Source organism: Chanos chanos, chromosome 3, assembly GCF_902362185.1.
Source record: "Chanos chanos chromosome 3, fChaCha1.1, whole genome shotgun sequence".
NCBI lineage: Eukaryota > Metazoa > Chordata > Actinopteri > Gonorynchiformes > Chanidae > Chanos > Chanos chanos.
The window spans coordinates 10407665-10435186 of NC_044497.1; the positions used below are offsets into that span (position 1 = coordinate 10407665).

A 27522-nucleotide genomic window follows, 5' to 3' on the forward strand; every position below is an offset into this window, starting at 1 on the left:
CTAAAGAGAACTGATGAGACTGGGAGCAAACCACGCTATGAATATGTGCATTCTGACAAAACTTGAATCAAGAACAAAAGGTTGAGAGTGTTAGGTGAAGTATGTCCATAAACTGTGCACCTTGACGTCATTGCAAAACTTTGACACCGGTTGTAGAAAGTAATTTGACTGCAGCGATAAAAGAAGTCACCCCTTCTCTTTTGCGTGAATGGTACAGTCCTGCTTCCTGATAACGAAACTGGTCAAGTGGTATATTTTTTAAGCTAACTGTAAATAACAATATCACATATCACCACATACTTTGTAACCACTATGGTTAAACTCACCTAAAGGACTGCACGTGTGTATAACAATGTTTCACGTGAAAAAAAAATAACCGGTACCTGAAACGTCTTTTCAGTGTATTTGCCATTCAAACGTGGACGAATGGCCAAAACACCTACACATGACCTGAGATGCACCTTGCTGATAGCGTCCAACTCATACAATGAAGGCTAATATGTGGGCATTTATGTCTGTACTAGTTAAGAAATTTAGATGTATGTAAGAGTACTTACAATAATAAGTTTATTATTATTATTATTACTACTTATTATTATTTACTTTTTTGCCTACAAAGATGGTCATATCTCCAATTATAATATAATGGGTATCATCTAGCTTTAATTTATTTATCAATATCTCATCAATATAATTTGAATCTACTTTTTCATGTAACAACTGATCACCGGCTGTTACTATTTAAGGAAAGGCAATGGAATTACAGCCAGACAAACCATATAAACAATTAACATGCATGTACAGTGAGAGCGTTTGACATGGACAACACAAACACTAAATGAGAGAAAATGTATAATTATGTTGAAAGAGTAGATTCATGCAGAGATACAACATCTGGGGAAAAAAACAGTTAAAGTTGAACTAAATCCAGTTAAATTTCACTCAGTCTAAAACTAAGACAATGCATGTTCATCTGCCTTTACGCAAAAAAATCCAGAGATGTCTACACCACGTGAAAATGGAAAATCCAATATTATTTTCTTCTTCTTCTTCTATGCATTTGTGCATCTCTGCAAACAAACCCTTCACACAAACATGAAAAAAAAGAAAAAGAAAAAAACAAAACGAGGCATCACATCCACACAATTACCTTTAATTAATTCACTTCTCAACTGGTATTAGCATGGGTGGTTTAATTCAAATTTTAATAACTCTTCGCTTGCGTTTCACCATTCAGCGTAGCCCTGTCGCAATTCTTTGACATCTCAAATCAGGTTCGCTAGTTCTCTGTACAACAGATAAAAATAAAAAAAAAACGTTCATTTGCTAATGGCATGGCCCTACATTTATACAGTACCCTGATACTGGTGTGCTGAGGGCAAGCACTAGTCATGCCATCTCCATATTTGTAACAACAACACATTCACTAAGAAATCCACATAAACAGAAGCCAGAGAGAACCATGGAAAGCAAGACAAACAAACAATGGGAGTATTCAAGTATTTTGTTTTTTTTTTTTAAACAGTTGACAGCAGAACACGTCTTTGGAGTGTGTTAAGTGAGAACTCATTGACAAGGTAAAATGTCAGATAACATTAATTCCTTATATAGATCTGGTTGTTTAAACATTTGGGGTTGTTGCCACCGACCTCTTTCATTCTTGCATGAGAATATTTAAATCTTTAGCCATAAATTCTTTCAAGCGTCGATAAAATGACAACAAAGACCCCAAAAGAGCAAAATACAGAGAATCCCATAGTAATAAAATATGTGCTCTGCTAAAACATAATTTCTCTTCATCAATAAACAGACCATGCGTTCATTGTAAATTTACATTATTTGCAATTGAAAGAGTAGTACGCATCAAATTTAGACAAACTTTTTTTTTCTTTTTTCTTTAAACAATGTAACAGTCCATTTGGTGAAAATATAGTTAAATGTAAAATATCTGTTAAGAATTTTCTAAAGATGATATTTCTCCTTGAAAATGTACCTGAGCCAGACAAGTATGACCAGGAGAATTAGCACTCGAGATGTACGCGCTAAAAATCTGCAAACTCTGCAATTTCTTTCATGACAACTAAGATACAGAAAAATTCAAATAAGTACTCAATGTTAAATAAGACGTACACGTCCAAACTTTCTGTCTTTCAGAAAAAAAAACCCTTTGTAACATCTTTGTTTGCACCATAAAAAGTGAACAAAAAGAAAAAAAAAAAATTAAAACGTGTATCAATAGACACCTTAGATTAGAGCTTCAATCGTAATATAAAACACACCATACAAATAAAAAGAAAACACAGGAGAGTTCTCTTGCTGACATTCATTATAAGGAATCATCTTACACTACCGTTACTCATCACCTGCCTGTACAGACATTAAACAACATTGTCCAAAAAGAGGTATCTTTTTCTTTTTTTGTGTGTGTGTGTTTTAAATGGTCTCACACCTTCTTTGTTTTAACCTTCAAAACCACACGAGTCGTCCACCTAAAATGAAAATATGAGAAATAAAAGAGTAGCACTGCTCTTAAATGCAGGTAGAAACAAAGTAAAACGAAACCAGGTGAAGTGGTGAACCATTTCAGTAGTACTGCACGTTAGCTGTACCGCTATGGATTTATTCACAGTGCGTATCATTTTAATTAAATTATAAAAAGAAGATAACTGATGGAGGGGGGGGGGAAAGGATTTCATTGGGATTATAATGCTCCAATCCCTCCCAGATAAAACTACATCATTTGGATTTCTCTTTGTAGGCCCAAGTATGCATCCATCATCTTTATTGCACGACACACAGGGACCTTAAATTATATTAATATAAAATAAACATGTGAGAGGTCCGAATAACTCCACTACAAAATAATAATAATAATAATAATAATAATAATAACATTAATCCTGCTTCCTGCACATCTACTGTTCCCCCAGAACCATCCCCTTTAGTTGCATTATCATTCTTTATAATATATTTTCAACTTTTAACAACCTATGAAAAGACGTAACCCACTGCCTTCCTGGAAACGCAGAGATGAGCCTCCTCGGAGTACATGTCAACAGTTCCAGTCAAAAGTTAAAGTTCAGAGACTGAATGATTTAAAAAAAGTGCTTATGTCGGTCAGTAGGACTTGGATTTCTTCAAGGAGGATAGCAAAAGGATAGCAGTCTATATTAACATGTATCATCTGCAAAAAGAAAACAAACAAAATTAGATGAAGACAATACACAACATGTTGTTTCTTTTATATACTCTCATTCTTACTGTCACTCTCAACACTCTCAAACCCCCATATATATATATGTATGCATGTATGTATGTATGAATATATATAGATAGATAGATAGAGATATAGAGAGAGAGATGGACACATTTGGATACATACAGATAGATGGATACAGATCTACAGACCTATTTGCGCGTCATTGTGCTTTTGTGTGAAATTAAGAATCTTACCATGATACCACCATTTTGTCTTCTTTGGATTTTTATTACATGTCCGTACATAAAAAGAGTTATCTGGGGGCCGTCTCTGTAAATAAAGAGAATCATTTAGAAAGACTTAGGTAGCAGTGGTATGAAGAACTTCACCTCATTCCCTATTTCACATTAAGCACTTTCAGAACAGTAATCCATCAGGCACAAAACCACAAAACATCATTATTAAGCTGTAACCAAAAGCAGAGGTCTGCATTTGTATTTGCCTGTCGAGATAAGATGAGATAAAATAAGATAAGATACGATAACACTTTACTGATCGGGGAACTTTCATGCAGTGGTCAATATCGTGCAGTGGCCAGCAGGTGGCTCTACAAATCTATGTGCAACTTGTACACAGCCAAGTGAGTCAAAGGCCAAAATAACAACAACAACCATTTCTCAACTCTAATACATTCTCTGAATGTTCCCATATCAAAGTTAAAAAACACCCACACAACACATTCATAAACACCGCACATGCATTCTCTGCTGTCTTAACTCGGTCAAAAAAGGATAAGATTAGAAACTTCATGGAAACACGGCTTAAAGTGTCGGGACTTATCATGCTCTTATGATACCTATGAAAGCACCATGGGGAGTTCATGAAGATGTTCTGTAGCTTTTCTGTTTGAACTCTCAAATACAACGCTGTCCTAATATTTATTCCCATCACATTACGATTCATTAGTAGTGACATATAACTTGGCAAAACAGAAAGTCTACAAAGATGATGAGTACACATTTAAGCAAGCTGAGTATTTACTGACCTCCTAAACCATATTTATTAAATAGCTGATGTAATCAGGTAATAAATTACAAGTATAACTATTATTCAGTCACCACAAGCCTGAGTGAAAAAAAACACTCTTATTAAGTGCAACCTATAACATTTATCTACTGAGTAACGCAGCTTCACACGACAGCAGCAGTCTAAGCATGTGTAAAATTTAAGAGGTCATTTACAGAACACTTGTTGTGCTACGCACCAAACAAAACATTCTAATCTCAAAGCAACACTATGACGATTTCCAGCGGCAGCTATCTGTGCCGGGCCGCTATGTGTTTCTCAGCCCCATGTGTGGCTGCTGTCTGTGTCGGGCTTACCTTCTCTTTGCAGCTGGACAGCATGCTTATAATGCTAAGACAGACGGACTGTACTGACAGGGCGGGCGACCAGTCTTCTGTTAAAATGGACAGACAGATGTGACCGTTGCTATACACGTGGGGATGGACAGGTATATTCTCTCCGGTGAACATTACCTGACGGGAGAACGGAAAGAGCGCTTTGTGAGGCGGGAATTACGGAAACCGAAACAAAACAGAGGCGATGGATAAATTCCAAAGCTCACAAAACGAACAGCAACGTAACAGTTTTTTTTTTTTTTTGTTTTTTTTCCCTAGCCCAGCTGATCTGAGAAAAATACTCATTGGGAATGATCTCAGATTTGAGCATTAATAGCAGGGAAAAAAAAAACAACACACAACGTAATGAGACTTAAAGTATAAGCCAACGCTTAGTCTCCTCTAACTCTAAAAGGCTGTGAGATTAGAGGAGCGGAGAAGCAGTGCAGCACCAGGGCTGGCCTTGTACGAGGAGTTAGCGCACGGCGGGGGGGGGGGGGGGTTTGACGCTCCTGACGCCCTGATCTCCTCATTAGATCCGATAAACACTGCCTGTGTGTTATGGTCGTTACAAACACTCATAAGAGCCACTCAGGACCAATCTCACAGGATGCATTAAGCTTGTCTATCGCTACCGGACTAAGTGCCTTCTCCTCCACTGAAAGAAAGGAGGAAAAAAAAAAAACTGAAGCGCCTGTGTCCAAAAATATACGCTCAGAAAACAGAGCATCTTCTGCCCACTCTCTGTATTATCTCAGGGGTGAGGTACTGTCTCTCACACTTCCTCTGTAACAGGAAGATCTGAAGAGCAGCTAGAACAATCAATATGCCATAGAGACTTGTTATCTTATTACTAACTAGTCTCTGCAGCGTCAGGGCTTGTCTATCTCATTTTCTCAGCACCAGCTCTTATTTTTAGTCCCGCTTGTTTGTAAAGGAAGACTGAACAGTTAAGCTAATCCATCCAAATGCCATAACAGACAATAGGGTCAAAGGGTCCTGCTATGGTTCTTTTGTGGGATGAGTGGATGGACATGTCTGGAAGTAACTCTCTAGAGTTTTTGATTTGGTTATGACTGAAACAGTCCAGTTTCATCGCTTGCAATGTTACAGCCCTACACTGACAGAGCAGGACTGTCCTGTCTAATTACAGAACTAATTCAACCGTCTTAAATAAGGCATGAACTGCAATCTACTTAACCAGGGACAATACTCTAATATGTAAATATTTTGATCTTCCTTGATCAGTTTGTTGACCATGGGGAAACATCCTACCTGAGGTGAATCAAACGGATATCGACCACTAAACTTGAAAAGCAGCTGAAATTTTTCTCCTTCATAGAGAGTACCTGGGGCTCCTTCCATGTCCACAATCCACCTGCACGGAGAGAGAGAAAAATAGCACATTGGCTCGGTATTAAAAACAACATTTCAAATTGCGACCACGCATGAGTGTAATTTTACTTTCCACGACCACTCGATAAGAATACAAGGCTGGACGTTGAGTGGACCATATATCTGTGTACAGTGTTGTCGTGACATTCGACACATTACTGTGACATACAGAAGATTCACAAAAAAACACAATAACAAATTTTGCCATTATTGGTTTTATCGAGTAGCCAAATTACTGTCCATTTGGATCAGTTTATAGCTGGCAAATGTTCGACGTTACAGAACAAAGATCTCGTAACTGGCAGTCTACCGACTCATTTCACACGTAAGTGGCTACCCAACAGCAGTGAGCACAAAAGGCACAAAACATTACGGGCCTATTTCTTAAGAACAATACAAATGACCAGCCTCGCTTATAATATCAAATTATAACCGCTTATAATATCGAAAACACAACACAAATACAAAAAGAGAGACAACAAGGCAAACCAAGTGGGAACAGGTGGCAGCTGACTGCAGTGGGCTGGCAGTCCCTAGCCAACCCCTAATCAGCAGAGAGATCTTCCATCTCTCCCCCAAAAAAACCCCCACAAAAGTCAAGATGAGCATTCCCGTACAGCTGTTCACCGACTCTGATCTAGCCTGACTTAAAATGTGAACACTAACGACAAACAAAAGAGAACCCTCTGTCACAACAAGCACAAAAACAACAGCCAACAGTAAGGAGAATAATTAAATTAACGCGAGCTTCACTGACAAAACAGAGGTGTTTTTTCTGCTCAGGTGTAAGCGGTCGCGTCGGCAGGGTATACAGACAACGGTGGTGTTCAAAACGATTCTTTTAGTGATTTTGAACGGCTTTGTTCGGTACACCAAAATGACTCATATCTCTGACTCGCTGTTTCATTCGTTTCCACATCTGGTCAGCGTACGTGAACCAGTGAATCGTCAGGCTGTTTTCCAAATGACCAAATTCAAATCAGTGTAGATCACATTGGGTAGCGCAGCGGTAAAAGTGCTATCCCACCTCCGTGGACACTTGAGTTCACATCCCATGTGTGGCAGCCATGTGAATGCAACAACAGCATTCTGTTTTAAAGCTCACCCAGCATTCTTCCAACATTGTGGGCCTTACTAGTCTGCTGTGGGGTGAAAAAGCATTTGTGAAACCAAACGTCGTGAAATTTAAAAAGCAAATGATAATGAAGTTGTAGTATTCATGTTGCAAAACTGAATCAGACGGTTCAAACCATGCCATGCAACTGCAAAATTTAAAAAAGAAAAAAAAAAAAACTTGAACTTGAGAACTTGTATTTAACAAGGAACCCTGCCAGTAGGGGGCGTTTCGACACTTTCGGCAGGTCGCTGCCAGATCTTCATAGTCAGTTAACCAACGTACTGGAACCTTATCACTTCCTTATGCCGGGGGGGGGGGGGGGGGGTTAAGTCACACAGACAGCATAGTCGCCTAGTGTCTTATATTGGTGTAGTGGTGTGATGAACTGGGACACTGGTGTACTGATGAACTGGTGCATTAATGAAGTGCTCTACTGATGAATCTTTTGAGTCTAAATCAACCATGAGGAGTACATAAGGCCAGCGTGTACTGTAGTCACTGCAGTTACACATAGCACACAGAATATATAGTGGGCATATGACGGTTCCACAATGACCACAACATGCTTGTTAGTCATATCCCTAGATGTAAATGATGTCATAGCATTACCACTGCTACGAATTCTGATTCAAATTACACAACAGATCGTTTCAGTCAAGTAATCTGGTTGGGCAGGAGGCACCTCATGTGTGCTGCTATTCAGCATAACAGCACTGGTATGTTTTGCCACATGTATCACTCAGCTTGACAGGTGTGCTGATATAACCCTTGATAAGGCCTACACAAAATTCAAAATTCATGCGAACACAGTGACAGCACAAATGTGGATCTATTTCTGAAATATATTTCATTGGCTGCACAAGCAACGGAAACATGTAAATAATGTATATAATGAAAATTACGCAGCTAACTGGAAGTGGAGAGAGAGCCTGTCCACCTGCAATCTCGTGCCTACACCCAAATCACAAGCATGTCAATATCCAGTATAACAGCACTCCCTCCCATGAAATTATGTTTAAATGGCAGAAGGCGGGGCAGATTCGAATCAAAGTGGAAAAAGCGAGAAAGACTTTTAAAAGAGAGAGAGAGAGAGAGAGAGAGAACCCTGATGACTTCAGTGAAACGAGACCGACATGTCGTACACACAAGAGAGCTATACCACATAAGGGAGGGAACACATGCCTTTGGTTCACTCACTTGCGTGATACTGATTCTGATCTATAGGGTGAAAGTGAGGGAAGCAAAAACTAAAAGAGCAGCCTGTTCCGTTTTCCCCAAAAGACACAGTGTGAACTTTGTAATCCACGTGAGCAAGACTGTGCTGCTGCACGTCAATAATCATACTCTCAAAGTGAAGCAGGGTGTCGTCAGTCGAGATTCATGATCGCTTTTCAACAATTTGCCATCATTATAATAATTATCATTATTGCATCTTAAGCATAATTATCATGATAAAAGCAGCTTTCGCGATCATTCTTCAACTGTTGTTGCGGTAAACAAATTCTATTACTTTAAAACTTTTGTCTGAGTAGTACTTGAAGCCTGGAATAATCCATCAAAATTACCACTCACAAATTGGTATAGTAAATTGGTTAGCCTGGTATTCATGCATTCACTTTAACGAAGACCGTGACAAAGACTTTTAAGTACTTGGGGCGAGTGGTCAAAAGACCACAACGAATGGATTGAACTGACTCGTCGGAAACATACTACAGGTGGGGCATCCCGAATCTGAAAATCCAAAATGCTCCAAAATCCAAAAGGTTTCTGGGTGCCGACATGACACCACAAGCGGAAAATTCTACACGTGACCTCACCTGCCCATGTGGGACTCTGGCGCTCTGTTGGCGCTGAGATATCTCACTGTGTATGTCTGAATACGGTTGGCGTTAGATTGGATCCGGGGGAAGGATGAGAGTGACGCTCTGCTCCGTGTGACAAAATCGTTTGCATGCCTCTGATTGGCTAACCCTAACCCTAAGCCTTTTGAATGCTGAGCATCATCAGTTGCCTGACAGCAAAACAACCAATCGCAGGAGGAGCGTCCCTCCAGCTGATCCAATCTAGCTAGCACCATTCCAAAATCCAAAAAAAAAAAAAAAAATCCAAAATCCAAAACACTTCTGGTCCGAGGCATTTCGGACAAGTGATACTCAACCTGTACTTCAATGGTCCATGAGGGTCTGTGTCCTTTTCTCACCCTGTCGCCTCTTAATGCTTTTTCAGACCACCATTACACCACATTCAATTTGTATATGTTCTCTATGTAACCTCATCCACTGCACACTGATTAATATTAACAACCCTGGAGCAGTCATTCATGGAACATATTATACCAAAAAGATAATGCAAATGTCAAATTAACATATTGTTTGAGTATATATTTACTGTACATATGCAGGCTTTTTTTATTACAAGCTTAATATGGAGATTTGGTGACTATCCTAATTAAATCATTAAGATCCTGAAAAAAACAAAGTGACTGGTTATGAAGTGGCATGAAACCGAGATAAACAAGGAAAGTTCTCCAGAGAGTCACTTATGTGAATCCTGCGCCAAAAATAAAGCCAGACTCGAGAGGATTTGCTTTGGTTCATTGACGACGTTTTGTTCCTTCATCTCTATGCTGACTATGATGGCAATAAGAAGAAGCACCCTCTGCGTGCAAGTCTCTCTGTTCAAATGACTGGTTAGGAAGACAGAATCAAACAAAACCCGCTAGGAACCTACACTTTTCACATCCCCTTTACCTGACAAATGGCAAATGACTCATTTTGTCGTTTGCATCCACGTAATGTCCTTGATTTAATCAAAACATGACATTACGAGCAATCTGTTCTGTCCTGACATTACTAGCAATTAATCATACTGAGAATAGCCAAGATAAAACATAGAGTTCTGACAACTGAACAAAGATACACTGTACCATTCACTGCTGCATCTTTGATTGTTTTAACAAGTCTGATTATAGGTTTATACAAGCAAATTAAGACAGCAGAGGGTTTTTTTTTACCCTTAAAAAGTCAAGAGAAGAGAGGAGAAGAGAAGAGAGGAGAAGAGAAGAGAAGAGCAGAGAAGAGAAGAGAAGAGAAGAGCCTGAATCCTTTTTTTTTTTCTTTTTTTTATAATTTACTGCCTCGATGAGAGAGCGGAGTAAACCTGCACAGAAAGGGTTAATGCAGTACTCACTTCAGTCTCTCCAAGGTTCAATAGTCTAAATTAAAGTAAGAGAGCGTAACTATTTGGATTCAATGGCTTTGAAAACAAAATTGTTATGTTAAAGCAGAGGGTAAAAAAAAAATCAAAGCTCATTTGAGAGGATTTAAACCCATATGGCCAGTTTCCCTGATAAAGATTAAGCCTAGTCCTGAACCGGGCCGTATTCTGAGAGGACAATTTTTCAGTCATTATGCAATTTAGTCCCAGACCAAACTTAATCCTTTCCAAGAAACTGGTCCAGGATCTGCTCAATAACAACTGACAAAAAAAAAACCCACCAACCACATCTACACATCAACCAAACATCGTCAGGGAACAAGACTCAGCCAAGACTTGAGGCACAATGCCAAAAAAAAAAAAGATAACAGTCAAGTCTCACTGGTCTGGCAAGTTTCTGTCATACAGGTATTTCATTTCTGCCATTCCACGGCCAGACATACATAAATGAATAGTTAACGATAGTTATTAATAGCTAACTTCATATCACTGCCTACTCTCTATTCTGCAGACAGCCTTCACCCTTCGCAACCTTTGCCAGAACAGAAGTGGAAAATTTTTGATGACTTTAACAATAACAGTTCTGTAATACGTTGGAAAAGGAGGTATCAAGCACAAAGGTCAAACTTTTTAAATGAACTTAACCTGTTCTGAGCAAGGTAGATAAAAATCTGTTTTACTGTGTCATGCTGACAACCAAGTGACGCATGACAGCTCAACAGTGTCAGACTCAGGAAACAGATAGATATTTTTAAAAACAATGGAGTCCGTCAGTCAGGCTACTTACGAGTGAAACAAAACATCTTTGTTTGTGTTGTTTTAATGTTAGTCTTATGCTACTTATTCCACACAACTTACTCGCACAGCAACAGTAACTATGGCCGTGGCAACGCAAAAAAAAAAAAGGGTCAAGCGACATTCGTCACTGCAATGCTATCCTCTGACAACCAACCTCGTTCATATTTTATAAGAGCGAACAACGATACCTGACTGTACATTAGACTGGCTCAACTTCAAAACAGTGACATGGAAAGTAATGAAGATGCAATTGTATATAAATTAAGTGTCACAAAAACAGAAGCTTTCCTTAAGTTGATAAGAGTTCCATTGTAAATCTTTGTGTGTCTGACCTCTAGTTAATCTGTATACTACACCAAATCTCGTCACACAGTGGTAGCAGGCAACACTGGAGCAGTAATCTTGCAGTGTTCCACAATGACCACTCTCTTAAATATGTAAACACATTTTCCATTCTAAATCTAAAACATTCCAGAACATTCCTGACATTTTTCAGAAGGTTTACTCAGAAATAACTGTCTGATGATTGTTCGCCCACTGTGTAAGAAGATATAGGCTGAATAAGTAGATATTGGTATAATTTATATGGTGTGATAAACTCTTCACTTTGAATTCGAGTTTAGAGATACAGAACTACTTACTGTGTGATTGTATTCTGAACACTCTTTTCATTCAATGTCATTCCTGGGGGTGGATCATTTTGCAAAGCTAACAGTTCCTTCTGTAGCCGTTTCTGTGTAGAAAGAGGGAACAACAATGGAATGAAATTCACAACAGCCTAGTGGTTAATAAAATATTACTAACAAGCTAAGTGTACTAGGGTGAAGATCTCGCGCTTTGAGCATTTCTTGACATTGAACACTTGCCTGATCCTTCATTTCAGACCGGCTTGTTATCACACCGCAAATTTAAATGTCATCAGCCAGCTTGTTCTATAATAACTCACACCACTATGACTTAAAAAAAAAATATATATATATATATTGTTTCTCTTTTTTGTTTTATTTTACATAAACTTAAAGACTTCAATCAACTGACGGACTGTGTGACTTCTTTTTTTTAACGGTCGACAGATTTGATGAAGATACAGAACACTTCACAGGCTTAAAGTTCGAGGTACAATTCTGATGACGAAAAGCAAAGCAGCTACATACTATCCAATAATATGTCAGTCAGTGAGGGTGATGAGCTACATGAATTTGGAAAGTATTATTTTCACATGAGTAGCCCGCAGTTTACAGCCGGTTCAAGAAATAGTAAACAAATCGGACAACTAAGTAGCAGAATCGCTAACCTGCTATGTAACTTACGCTGGTTGTCAAGCAGGTACCTCAAGCTATTTAACCTACCATATCAGTCATTTCTCAGCATTCAGAAAGAAAGTACAGGTTTCACATATATCGTTTATGTACAGTGTTTAACCGTTATAACGGTAATAATAGTACACATTGCGGTATCAAGCTAGCGGGCTTGCTACCACTAAATACACCGATAATTCCGTCCTGCTGATGGATGAGCTGGGAGGTTGCTACTGCAGTCGCTTGTAAACAAAAACCACAGTATTCCAGTTTTCATCGCCAGTGTGTGAGCAAAACGTTATTTCAACTGCAATTTAAACTCTATATAATCATGAGGAACTCGAAAAAATAGACAAGACAAATGATGAGTGTTTGTGGACATCTTACCTGCATCGACGCCATGATGGTCCCCCCGCATCAGGGAGCTGGGTGTGAACTGAGCAACAATAACCAATTTCCAAGATGGCTGCTTAGCCAGCATGTTTTTTTTCCAAAATAAAACGCCTCTGTACGCAAACAAGACATCTTTTCATTTTTCATAGAGGCAGAGCGCAAAAGAGGCCACTCCCATCGCGGTGGAAGATAATTAACTTATATGGATAGAGTCTCTGTGCGTCAGCTTTGTGGCCCAAAATGTGTGTTTTGTGTCTGATGTAGCTGAGTCTGAGTATACGCCCTTTCCTCTGCATCACCTCACCTCACCTCACAAAAGGACAACAGCACCCCAATTCTGCTAGTGCTTGATGACCCTAAAAGTACCAACCCCAAACAATCAAGGATGCTCATCAAAAGGGCAGCTCTGTCAAGGCTAGTAAGCGAGTAGAGCAGCTGGGGAATGAGGCACAGGCTCACATCAAGCAGTTTCAGAGATGATGACAGCTAGTGCAGACTGATGATACACATGTATCATCTCAAAAGAACAGAGACCATTTGCTGCTGTCTTCCAAAGATGTATTAAAAGGCATGTGTATGAGTTATCGTAATCTCCTCCTTCTGAATTTTAGTTCAAAAATTGCAATGCTAGACAAAATTCATTGATTTTGATTTCGGACATAAACCATGAAAGTTTAAATTAATTGAACATGAATGATGCGGGATATCAATGTTGGTGATAACTGGTATTCAGGGATATTTTGTCACCATTATTACGGTTAACAAAGCTTAAAACCAGTAGGCGATTTGTAGGGGGATGCCATCTCCCTTGTTAGCAAAATGACCAAAATGCATCCCCCTTGTTAACCTGCCATTCTCCTATATACTCTATAGAGTAGTGTCAGTGAACATTAGACACCCCCCCCCCCCCCCCCCATTAAAAAATAACAGATCACCTACTGCTTACAACTCTCATTTAAAGCTATCAGAAGACAGCATTGTTTCACGCTTCATGTTTTTAACGAGGTGAGGATCCTCAGTGCAGGATCTTCAGGGTTTCTTGATACATATTCAGAAAGGAATTCTGATATGTATATTGAAACTAAACCAACCAGGGCTTCTGTCTTTAGCACTGTGGTTACTGGACCATCAGATCTCCCAATCTTCAGTTATTCATGCAAATAGTTGCACTCAGAGCTAAAATCAGGCCATAATTTCACGCTTTAGCTTTATAGTGAATGCTACTGTGTGTGACTACTTCTTATCGATAGACCCCTGCTAAACAACCAGGGCCTGACTACTGAATTGTTTCTGAAAATTCAGTTTTTTGGAAAGATTGCACTAAAGATATCACCTCAACGAAATGCTCAGAAATGTTCATTGGGAAAGTGTGTGATTATATTGCCATCACCGAGTGGCACATTTAGAGCCCAAACCTACTTCATCAATGACATCTGATAATCTTACAACAGCTATACCTTATATGTATCAACACAGACATTTGTGTCAATCAGCCAAACTGAGAAAACTCCGGGAATCTGTTATTCAAATATTAATAAAAAAGTTTGGACACAATGTAATACAAACTAACTCAATGCGTGGATCTGTTGATAGGCATTTTGCTACACAGAGGTTAAATATAAATGAAATAGAAGCTGTAGATGCAGTGAAGTGCGGTAAACCGCCTTTAAAATATACTTGTGTGCAGAAAAGATGCACATGCAATATGACACTTACACTGACAAAATCTGAATAAAAAAAATAACAATGCACACAAAGATCCACTGGACCATGAAGAATTTATGATATCTACAGATTTATTTTCCAGCCATTCAAGACCAATTCTTTCCTTTCTGAAACTGAATATTACTCTTTGACTCTTTGTACCTCATGTGCATTGTTAAGCAAACACAATGAATGCTTGTTCATTACACATGAGAATATCTGTGCAGTATGAAATGTTTATTATATTAAAACGAATTTTCTTGTTTTATGACAAATAAAATATTAGGCAGTGCAAAAAAAAAAAAAAAGATCTATGTATACAAACACACTTTGAACACAATTGAAATTGTAATACATGGTGAATACAAATTAAATACTACAAATTTAAAATATTTCAAATGTAAATCTTACGTCGAGAATTTAACAATCTAAGAAATTTGCAGCCATCAGCAGTTCCAGGGCAATCTCTGGTGCTATTGGAAATTCCGGAATTTCTGTCGAACTGTTGGTGTAGCGTACTTTGTAAGTGAAGTACATACAGACTTTTGAGAGCACATGAGAGGGGATCTCCCTGAAATTGACTTCATTTGTTTCATTTTCAGAAAACTGACCTTCAAACAAAAAAAATATTAATTACGGTTACTATACATCAAAGATCAGCATAAGCTAGAGAAAAAAAAAAGGAATCTTGACTTGGTAACTAAAAAAAAACTTTGATCTCCTATACGGTTAATCATCAAATCTAGCGATATCCACAACCTGAGATCGCTAAGATTAAAACGAAAAGAAAGCATTTACTTAATAATCATGACAGTTAGCTTTATATCTTTAGGAGGTTACTGACCTGGACCACTTAGCATGGCTTTAATTGTGCCAGAGGTTAAGGCATGCTCTCTCTTCACGATGAACTCATGACCATCAGAAGAGATCAGCTTCACATACATAGCATCTGGCCCTTCACAGCCACCGTATATCTTCTCTTCACCATCTGGATGATTACAATTGAAATATTTGAAAATTATGGCCACTACACACACATCTACAGAAATCAGAGCCACATCTAAAGCAGTTAAAAGAATAGAAAACAGAAAATCAACACAAACCCATCCTTTCTCGAACACCAAACTGAACTCCAAGAAGGCCTTTTTTCTGAAATACAATGAGGACGTTTTAGTGCGTCTTATTCAAAAAGAAACACACGGTGCATAAGGTGTGGAGTAACGTTTGGAGCTTATTAATAATTAAGTCTTAATTAATTAACTTATTAAGAATGGAGACTGTTAATGATCACCTCGATTTGAAGACCCGTGAAGGTCAACGACTACACAACAAAACTTATTCTTTAGCCTGCACTTATTTCAAAGAAAAATAGCTTGTTTTGTTTTCGTTTTTTCTGACCATGCGTTGACACGAGCACCAGTTTCGTAGGGTCAGACCAAAACGAGTAGCCTATGTCACTCGCTGCTGATGAACGACATTAAGATCGCTTGATACTTTATATATGTGTGATTCATATACTTCGACAGTCATCAAATTATATATCATAACATATATCGTGTAACCTAGCAAAGGTATGGGTAAAATAGAAATTCCTTGTTGCTGGGGGAGGGGTAATGCTAACTTCAAATATATAGGTTATCTTCCGTGGTACTTTGCTCACCTCTGGGCAATGACGAACTTTTCCTAAATTGGTGATTATCCAATGACAAAGGCTTGTGAGGTGAGGACTTTAATTGAATTATGTATTAACTTGACAGGGTTTTCACGTCATTTGATCACGCAAGATGTAGCTATAACGAAATGCGAAACCATGATTTAGCTAGCGCAGTGGATTTGGCTTAGCTTGCTATTGCTCAATCTATACTTATAAATGCCGTGAATCATTACTTTATTCACATTTGAAATATCACATTTTGTGTGCCTTTACTAACACTATCGTACCATACTTAAAATATTCAGCGCAAGAATGACAGAAGTTAGACATTGACTAATTTGTCGAAAAAATTCTAAGAACACTCACCAGTTCCACCACCGGCGCTTTTAGTTTACATAGGGTGAATTGAGCAACGGTGACGCAACATTTCCAAAACGGTCACAAGAGAAATCAAAATAAAAGACCGGGAGAGAGCGAGCGAGACTTACGAATATTGAATTCATCCTATCCAAATTTCAAAACCTTGCTCCAGAAAACACTGCATATATTGTTGTTGTTGTTGTTGTTATTGTTGCTGTTGTTGCTGCTGCTACTGTTAATTAACCGGTTAAATCCACTGAAAATTTGCATACTGCCCTCTTGTCTTCGGCTTTGAAGCATAAAAACAAGAGCAAGAACAAGAGCAATAACAAAACCCAACAATAATAATGATAATACTGCTACTACTGTTGATAATAATAAAAATAACCAATCACAATTACCAATCACTACCTGCAGTTGGGTGGGGTGGGGGGCAAATTGGGATTAAAAGACCAGAGTTTAGTACTCTTTTGAAGTAGCCTAACTACAAACTATCATCTAGTCTCTAGACTCCAGCCATGATCCAGATACAAACACATGACTTACACTGCTAATCCTCACTTCTTGTCCGGTGTGGATCAAGGATCAGACAAATGTCTTTCATAATTGCTATTAAATAGCTTTAACAATTGATTCTGAGCCAAGTAAGGCATTTTGCCCTCAGCTGAAGTGATGTGCCTTAATTCTGAGTGTTTAAGAGGAATGAACAGGACAGTAATCATTAGGCCTACATCACATTTATGACTGGGACAAATCTCTGGCCTGATTGATCTTCAGTAATGATTATATTAAATTGCCTATAGATGGCACTCTTGCTCCATTTTCATAACAACAGGGTATTTGCAGTGTGCCAGTTTCTCTTGATGTTCAGCAGCAGTCTGTCAGCCTTGACCCTGACATGGTGGAGCAGGTGATACCAAAATACTAGTCAGGGATCATACCAGTCCCTGTGGATCTATCAAACAACATTGTTGTGTTTGTGTGTGTGTACGCGCGTGCTTTCACATTTCTCTCTCTCTCTCTCTCTATCTCTCTCTCTCTCTCTCTCTCTCTCTCTCTCTCCATACATATAGATATATATATATATACACGCACACACACACACACACATATATATTTATATATAAACTTGTATGTTCCTCTGTATTTGTATGTGGGGGGGGGGGGGGGGCTTCAAAAATTAGAGGCTGTCATTCTTAACGCTATGTCTACTAACTCTATGTGTGCAGAACCACGAATTTCTCAGGCACATATGAATTGCATCAATTTGGCCATGGAGGTACTGTCAGATTTACAGTATGTGATGCACAGTAGTGATCAAGTATAATACTGAGTTACTGAATTTTGACCAGCTGTTCATTCTTAATATAGTATTAAATCTATTATAATTGCCTACCATTACCACTATTAATGTCAGCTGGCAAAAAATACATTTTGGGTTGAATTTTAGAAATGACACTGAAAACAGCTATGTAGAACACTGTTACAGTTACATTTTTCCCAGTGTTGAGGTTAAACCCTTAACTTACACATCTTAAAACATCCTTCAGGTGTTCTGATACAGGTTCTGAGATGTTACAGAGAATTTATTTATGTTGTTTTGCCTTGAGTAATGCAAAATTTAATAGAACTGTGAAAAAAAATCTCACAGACTTGGCATTTATTTAAGTCTTATCTTTATTTTACTTAGCACTGAAGTATTTTCAGTAGAAAAAGTTGTTTAGTTTAACATTTTTAAATTGTTATTATGATGTATCAACATTTGCAGGTGATCAGTATATAAGAATTTCCTTTGAATTTTTATTTTAACACAAGTAAAAGCTAACAGCTATAACTTGTGAAGTCTCACGACTACTCTGTTCAACTGTAAAAACTCAGTGGTCGGTGCTTTCAATGTAATGAAATATTCCAAAGTTTTAGAATTTCCCCTTAAATATCTCTTTTTATGTGAAACATCAGTAAGCTCACAGAGAACATTCAGTAAAGGTCATGGAAGTGCCATACTATATGAGGCTGAACTAAAAGAAACAAGAAGGCAGAGGTATGTGATAGGTATCCTGTTCAGCCAATGACTTTGCCTTGGTACAGAGCGGGTTTCTTTTATAAGGGAAAAGTGATGACCAGTGAAATGTGAGACTGCATGTAGTATGAGACGTCTGAGGTTTGGCACTTGCCAGAAGCTGCGTGCTTAGGATCTTTCCTGTTCGACCTATGGCTCCTTTTATCAAAAGATCTCTAATGCCGCGGTTTCAAGCTCTCTGGAATATGTAAGCAATGAAAATGTTGTTTTATGTTCATGAAAAAATTGATAACGGTTTTCAACAGAAAAAAACTCACTCCCCTCAGACATTTTTCTTTCTTTTTCTGATGAAGGTAACCATTAAGCAGGTTGTGACAATAGGACAGGGTGTGATTACACTGTCATTGTGAAGGAGAAAACCTCAGAGAACGGAAGGGGGGAGAGAGGCAGTGCTCTCATATCAAAAGTGTTGGACACCTTATAATTTCTCTTAATAACGGCCTTGGGCTGGCTTCTGCTGCACATAACAGGATGTTCCTCTGATCAGCTATGCTCTTAAAGACTCTGCCTGGGAAGTGTTACTCTCACCATGGAGTTCATCAAGGTGAGCATCAACAGAGTGGACATCAACAGGGTGGACACCCAAACTGAAACATGCAATTGGGGAATAAAAGGTTTACTTTGATAGGGGATCTATTCTGAACACTACTCACTAACACACACACACACACACACACACACACACACACACACACACAAAGTCATACACAGGTTTCCCATCTCCGCTGCTGTAAAAATAAAGACATAAAGTTCATCAGTGTTATTCACGGAAACACACACTCACACAGTCTCTCTCTTAACAATCAGTGACTGACCTTTTGGTTGACCGTAACACCATTTACGCAGATGATCAAATGAAGCCGCATGCTCCCAGTGCTTTGAAGGCTCTCACATATGACACTTCCCAGAGCAGCTGCCCTGCACTATTTTAGAACTTCCACTGCAGCCTCTGTGACTAATGTCCCTTTACACACTGGGAAGTACACCCTTCAAATTAAAACATATCTTCATGACAAATTGGCTCCATTGTGGAGGCAGGTACATGGCTGCATGTCCAGATTTAATTGAGACAGAGAGATGGATAGCTAAATTAAGGTAGGATTACCTCCTGGAACTAGCAAAAAAAATAAGTTAGTGTATGAAATATAAAACTAATATACTGAGTCTGTGTTACAATATTTGAGTGGAAGGAAGTGTTTCCAAAATGAGTATCTATTTTTCTAAAAGTTGGGAGAGAGGACATTCATAATGTGAATGTTTTTCAGTCCACAGAGACAGTATAATTGTGGGTTTGCTGATGCTGGGTTTACTCATAACGGTAATAGTTAATAGAACGTTAATAGTTAAAACAGTTAAAAGATAGTAATAGTTAAAATTTCACCTGTCACTCATCAAAGCTGTATTCCTTTATTGTGTTTTGGTGTGTTGTTTTTGTGACAGTATTTTTTCCTTTTCACATGAATGAAAGGTTTAAAGGAAAGCCCAAAAAAAAGAAAAAAGAAAAAAAAGCCAAAACAATGAAATTCTGCGCATATGGAACATGTAAGATGTGTTTCTACATTCCTTTGGTTATAACATTAAGTTGTGACTTCACGTTAAAAACTGAGGTAAGGTTCAAGAATGACAAAAACCAAAATGTGCATGAATATTGAATATTTAGTAGCATACCACAATTTCGAACTTGTGGTCACTCGAAACTTGGGATCATTCAGAATGCGTGCAGCACCGTGTGCTCATCTGCCACACATCAGTTTTCAAAGAGGGGACGAAAGCAGTCTAAACCCGTGCAACGGACTGCTTTTCCCACCTCACAGTCCACAGTACTTCTTAAAGCATTCACTCTCAAATAGGACAAAAATAATATGCGCATTGGTCACATGAAGGACTCCTCTGAAATTTGTTGCTGAACCTTGCTAAATCAATGAGTGCAGCAGCTATTGAAGGTCTTCCATGACAAAGGGGCTTTTTGAACAAATTACTGTATGCACTGGAGGGTCATAACATAGCTGTCATTGCTTTAGAATTTCCAGCTATTGGCTGGTGTGCTGTGTAAAGTCCAGATAAACATGGGCCACCAACGCTTGTTGTTTGACACTCTCACTCTGTGTCCTAAATCACTCACTACTCACTATATAGTGCACTATACAGTGAGTTCACCATTTTGTAGTGCTGTCTAAATGTATAGTGAGAATTGTTATACCCTATATAGTGGACTCAATGTATCCCACAATGCATCGTGAAAAGTAGTGCACAACCGATGTACGCTCAATGGTCTAAGTACCCGATCAACTTAGACCATCATGCATTGCGGCCTGTCTCATAAAAGTGATGTCAGAGTTGCAGACCAATCAGATGCAGATGTTCTAGAGTTTGTTTATGTGACAGAGATAACAATTACGAATATCCGACGCATAATTATGTAGCAGCATAACATCCAAATAGTGTCCGAAATATATCAACACCTGTCTGCCCTTATCCGCTAGTGAGTGTTCTATGTAGCAAACACTATATAGGGAGTAGGGAGTAGTGAATGCGCGAATGATTTGGGACACAGCTTCAGTCTCCGATGTCAACCCCACCCATGTGTTTGTTATCCAGGTAAATCTCAGTGTGAGCTGCTCGTGGAACTCTGTTGTGGGCGTGCTTCTCCTTACTCCATCTGATGACAAATACCTCAGTATCTTGTTTCTTGATTTGTGCTATTGGCATAGTTACAACACAATTGTTCCTCTTTCAAGCCAGCATTTTCTGCCCCTTGTGTGAAAACTTCAGAGTTTCCTCTAGGACTTTCAGTGGCTTGAAAGGATCATGAGAGATGCAGGTTGGTTTTGGTGTACCACAGTCCACAAATTTCTTCTACTGTCATCTCATCGAGGTGGAGTAGAGATGTGAGAAGATTAACATGGCTTGAACTTGCATTCTTGTAGCGCTGCAGCTTCGTCATCGACAACAACAACTTGGGCCCCATCAAGTATCCAGTCTGAGGGAGGAGCATACAGGCTCCACTATGTGGATCCATATGTACCTGTGCCCATTCGATGAGGAAAGACTCCAAAGCTTGTAACCAAACTGGATTGGTTTACCCCTTGTAAATTGCCTCCATTGCTGTCAGCCATACATGGTATTGGGCAATTCACTTTCATTCAGTGACATATTCACGCTTGCGAGGATGCACTGCATAAACAACAGCCAGCACACATTTCTCTGTGTTCGTAAAGATCTGTTGTGGTATTCCACTATGGCCCGCGATGACCGCCAACACGTTTAATTCAGCTATAAACATAGAGCGATGATCTTAACACTTTGAAGAATAAATGATGATACGTGGTATTTTAATAATCATTAACCAGTTCGTGTCCGTTGTTGGGCAAAACGTGTGTTTTTCTTCGTCTCTTTCAGATAAGTGAAGATAGATGGGCTGGGCCGGAATGTTTTGAATGAAAATAGGTCACAGGGGCTATTGAGACAGGGGAGGTAGGGTGGTGTTGCTTTCCTCCACATGTACAGAGGAAAGCAACTTGTCACATTGAATTTAATGCTGTAAATCCTCCAGCCTAAAGCCAGATCTAGGTCCCTGTTACTTCAACGTCAGCCTTCATCTCCGTAACCACGTAACAAAGAGCAGCACTGACCCAGGGCATTGGCTCCTGCACTTTGCCTTCAGCGTGAACTCTGATTTACTGCCCATTCAATTCTGAATGCTGTTGGATACGTATTTAATGCATTGCTATTTATTGGTATTTTGTTAAATGGTTGGGCTGCCTCCCCTCTCTTGATTGTTTAACCTTGTGCATAAATGGGCTTTACAAAATAGTCCAACTACAGTAAAATCATTGACTACTCAATAATATTAAGAACACAAAATACTCATAATAAGAAGAAGAAAAAGAGGTATTACTTTATTGATCCCTGTGGGGAATTTCATCCTTTGCGTTTGAGGATGCAGTGAGCGCACAGTGAGCACACACACATTAGGAGCAATGAGCACACCCACACACACACACACACACACACTAGGAGAAGTGGGCCAACTCCAGTTCTTTTCGCCAGTGCCTTGGTCAAGGGCAATGACAGGAGTATTAACCGCAACATACATGTCTTTGATGGCGGGAGGAAACTGGAGCACCTGGCAGAAACCCACACAAACACAGGGTGGACACGCAAAAGGACTTGGGATGGCCAGGATTCAAACCCAGGACCTTCTCGTTGTAAGGCAACAGTGTAAGCACTGAGCCAACACTCTATGGTCAGATAGCTATCTTCTTTTCCCTTATTGGGGTGAAATAAGCCTGTGAGTCATAGGCTTCAGACTTCCCAGAATTGACACTTCAGACCATTTTTTAAAGGGAGAGTAACAGCTGAGAATGCATAATAATAACACTGCAGTTCCATGGAGAGGAAAGGAACTTTTGTCTCCTATATACCTTGAGTAAACTTTGGATTGATTTTTATCAGTGAATCGTATACGCTGACAGTCAGTGATCCACTGTTTGTTTAGATTATTGTGAGTCATCCAGTACTGACCTTCGTGTGCTTACTACAACTGCCTCTCACAGTCCCTCAGCCAAAGATCGCTTAACATTATTCAGCGCATGTACCTGTTGTATTTTTGGTTTTGGATGTTCAGTATGCCACTGGGGGAATGCTAGAGTTTTGATCATTTTGGCTTCTGTTTGTGTTTTTGTTCAGTAACCTAAAACAAAGAAAAGATATTTTTATATATTTCATTGGGAAGAGTGCTCATAAATCATTTCAATCAATGGCATAGTGATGTGATGTGATCAGCAGCATGGTGCAGTAATCAGCGGTGCCATCTGAGATGTGAGAAAATTTTGTCTGGCTTATGGAGCTTTGAAGTTCGAGGAAACAAGATCTACTTAAAATTGATGTCTTAGCAACACTTTTTTCACAAACAAACAGCCAGCACTATCCCGTCACTGCTTACAAGCCTTAATCCAATTTTAGCAGCATGCCATGGACACTTTTTAGTAGGTGCTGGAGATCTGGCTTCAGAAGAAGTTTAAGATTACATGTGTGAAACTGACGCTGTAGCATGGTTCAACATGGCAAGGTATACAAGTCTACGTTTAGTCATGCAAAAGTGAAATGCAGACAGTATTTTAAATGGCTTCAAGTATTTATAGCTTCACTCAGAGTTATACACAGCTAAACTGAAAACGATTTCCCTGCTAACTGAGAGTTTATCAATCAGCTCTAAATATTCATCACTACTGTTTCAAAGTAAGTGCAGTAAGTAGAAAAATTCTTGCAACAGTTCATCCAATCATCCTCGACTTTCTGTTTCACTTGAAAGGCCTTTGAGAGCCTTGCTTAAATGTTAATTGTAAGTGTGTTAATATACAGTGCTATTTGCACAAAGGAAGTGCATTAATATCATTTGATCAGCATTCCTTCATACACTATAGCCATTTTTGGTTATGTAACATGATCCTTACAATATGTAACCCCTTATAATCCAATATTAGGTCAGTCTACCTTGAAGATTGCTAGCAAAATTTCAATCCATACCCAAACATTGGTAAGAAAATTTATATAACAGGTGATCATATGGTTTAAGAAATTTACTGAGTTACTAACCTCAAACACATTTATCTTTGGTAAATATGTCAGCTATAGTTGTTGTGCATGTGAATATTTATGATAAAGTTAAATACGAAAGTTACAGCAGAGTACATCATTTATGTATGGATATATGTTTGCCAATGACTATATGTTGTAAAACAAAAACTCTTGTCTTATTACAGGGTTTCTCTCCTGAAATGTTAGGGCTGCCCTTTCATAGATGGATCAAGCTTACAGTTACAATTGATCTGGTTGTCAACCACAAATGGCTGCCTCTCCAGTTTGTATGTTAGATGTATCCTCATGATGAAACATCCACTTAAAAGGTATGAGGTTATATTTGTCAAGGATGGCCTGTATCCTTGAGTTGGATCCAGCATTCTGGAGTCTGTTAGAATAGAAACAGATTTACTAAGCTATGTTTGATAGAAAGTATCTCAGTACACCACTAGTTGGTGGTACAGAGCTGACATTTACACATCTGAATGCTTTAAGCAGCGAGGACATTGTTGTTCACGTATATATGTCAATTTAGATTGGTAATTTTACTCTAAAAAGCCATGATAATGTTCATCCATTGACTACAGAAATGAACATTAAATGCTTTCATAATGTTTCAGAAAGAAACCCTTGACCATTGACAGTAACTGTGAAGAGTTGGTTCAAGTAACCCTTCAGTCTTCAGCCTCACTGACACATTGCTTGTTTCTGACAGATGTCAGTGCTGAGTACTGCAGTAATCCCATACTGGCACAGAGTGGACAAGCAATGCCTGAGAAAGAAAAAAACCCAATCACAGTCAGCACACATGAAGAATGCACCTGCCTTAGCAGGGATATTGTAACAGGGGAATTGGTTTGCAATGAGCGAATGCCAAACATGAGCTATAACATAAATAACAGGGCTTAAGAAAGAAGGAAGATCCATCTTTTGAACGGAACAAAGTCTTAGAAGAGCAGAGAGTAGATATTCAATAGAGAAATACACAAATAACATAGAGATATGAAGACTTCAAGGCATAACAGTTTTATTGTTATACACAGAAATACATCTCCAAAGACTTAACAGAAATCAATGGGGTCCAATCATCTTGACATAACAAAAGCCACACAGTACGAAACTGCGTGGTAAAAATTGAAAGAATACTTGCATCTTGTGGGTCATCCATTAGACCCACCATAAAGTATATATACTTTGCTGTCAACGTTGAGTGAACTGTATTAGTGATTACAAATACTTTTTTATCCAATTGACAAAATACAGGTGTGCAAACATTTAGAAAAATACAATAGAATTAATCAAAGTTTGAAGATTTTGCTCTGTAAAAATCCTTACAAATAGAATATAATCTTTATTGTATGTAAATGTTTTCTACATGCAACAATTTTTCTCTCTTTCTCTTTTTTTTTTCTTTTTAAAAAAATAATCCCAGGTTCTGTTTTTCCATCCTCCAATCCAGCGTATCCACTCCTAACATTTTGATGGAGAAAATGTATTAAAAGAAGCCATATACATAGCTCTAGAAAGAAAAATGATTGATCAATGTCCCATATTCATAAAACAGAACAAGGCAGCACTACACAAAACCATCTACCAAAAGCAGACTGATGTTTATGTTTGTAAAGCATATAGCATTGAGCAAAATGTTTTCAATTTGCCAATGATTCACTGCCTTGCTCTACTGCATACCAGAATACAATGCTTCCATCTCAAAATTCCTCATAAAATGCTTTCCATTGTGATGTCTGCATTGCCCTTAAAATATTACAGGGTGTCTCCAATAAATCATGCAAAATATAATTAAATTAAATATGCAGTAAAATCCCACTTTTTCCAAGCCCTTTTACATAGACCAAAAATTGAAACTATATATGCCTGTCACTGTATATATAATAAATAAGTATTTCATGAAATGACAAAAAGCACATGAATACGGTAGTATTTTCAACAAAAAAAATAAAATCATCACACTGTACCAGCGACATATAACACAACAGTGACAATGTAGTGGCACAATTCAAACTATGTTTCCACTGATTTACAACAGTCATAGTTTCCACACTTCATAATTAAGACAAAGACATCATCTCTCTTTTGAGGCTTCAGTTTTTTTTACTTTCACTTTTGAGGTAAACAGCAGTACTGTTAAAGACTTTGTAAAGGCAACATCCCATCCCTTGGGTACCACATTAACTGTGACACAACCCTGACTCCTTTCAACACAAAAAAAAGTTGCAGTGAATCAATCTGCTGCAAACATGCAATCATGCTTAGGCCCATTAGCTCTTTTCACTTCACCTTTTTCTGTTGTTTTCTTTTTTTTTTTTTTCTCTTTTTAGAACCTGCCAACCTGCGCTTCACAGCTTCAATGGTGCAACGTCAGGAGCAGAAAATAAAAGAAATGTATATATATAAAAAAAAAAAAAGTCTCATGCATAATGGTTGTTGCTCTTGTTAGTTTGCTGTGAAAATTTGCGCTCTTTAGAATTCAGCTAATAAATCTTCATGTAAGACTTTTCCAGTTCTTTTCAACGGTGTTTCGTGTGGGGAAGCCCCCCCCCCCCCACCCCCGCCCCATGTTAGCGTGAAGGCACTCACATAAGCCTATCAATCCATAAATCCAAACTTTGACTCAACTAAATTCAAGCTCTGTATTCTTGTTCTATGATGGAACAAACAGGCCAGTCATGGGACTAAAATGATCAGTAGACTTAAAAAGCCCTTGTTGGCAAAATATATATTTTTTTCTTTTAAAAAAATAAAACATATTGCACTTCTTTTGAGATAAGATTTTTTTTTTTTACTTGGAGATCATGATACATACACACGCACACATACACACACACACACACACACACACACACACACACACACACACACACACACAAAAAAAAAAGAGGGAGAGAGAGAGAAAGTCTGCATGACAGATCCACTGTGACTTCTTTTTCCTTTAATTTGTTCAATTCAAATATGTCTGTTAGTGAGGATTGCAGACACAACGAAAGAGACTACAATAAAGAAACAAACAACAACAACAACAACAACAACAACAACGACAAAAAAAAAAAAAACACCTAGGGCTGAAACAGTACCATGCAAGAATTCGACGAACTCAGAGTCTCCTAAGAGAAAGCAGGAGATGTTAAAAGAAACTGAAGCACTGGGTGATGGAATAAGACTGCAGAGTGACGTCCCACCATGAGATCGATTACTTCTTGTGAACATGGAGTGATCGTCGGAACGCGCTCCCACTGCAACAAAGTCCCCTGAACAAATTCCTCTGGCACTGTATGTGCATCTCCTCTCGAAAACGTCAGATGGTAAA

At 38.5% G+C, this 27522-nt stretch overlaps 2 protein-coding genes across 2 annotated transcripts; both read right to left on the minus strand.

The window, feature by feature from the left end:
* Positions 1 to 2466: 2466 nt before the first annotated feature.
* On the minus strand, positions 2467 to 12825 carry ube2wb (ubiquitin conjugating enzyme E2 Wb). Its single transcript, XM_030767553.1, has 6 exons — positions 12811 to 12825; positions 11767 to 11858; positions 5875 to 5977; positions 4582 to 4737; positions 3454 to 3529; positions 2467 to 2489 (listed from the first exon to the last, which is right to left on the minus strand). The coding sequence occupies exons 1-6, from the start codon at positions 12823 to 12825 to the stop codon at positions 2467 to 2469; spliced, it is 465 nt and encodes a 154-aa protein (XP_030623413.1).
* Positions 12826 to 14594: 1769 nt separating this feature from the next.
* On the minus strand, positions 14595 to 16567 carry eloca (elongin C paralog a). Its single transcript, XM_030768985.1, has 4 exons — positions 16541 to 16567; positions 15624 to 15669; positions 15365 to 15508; positions 14595 to 15131 (listed from the first exon to the last, which is right to left on the minus strand). The coding sequence occupies exons 2-4, from the start codon at positions 15625 to 15627 to the stop codon at positions 14941 to 14943; spliced, it is 339 nt and encodes a 112-aa protein (XP_030624845.1). The 5' UTR covers positions 15628 to 15669; positions 16541 to 16567; the 3' UTR covers positions 14595 to 14940.
* Between the last annotated feature and the right edge of the window lie 10955 nt (positions 16568 to 27522).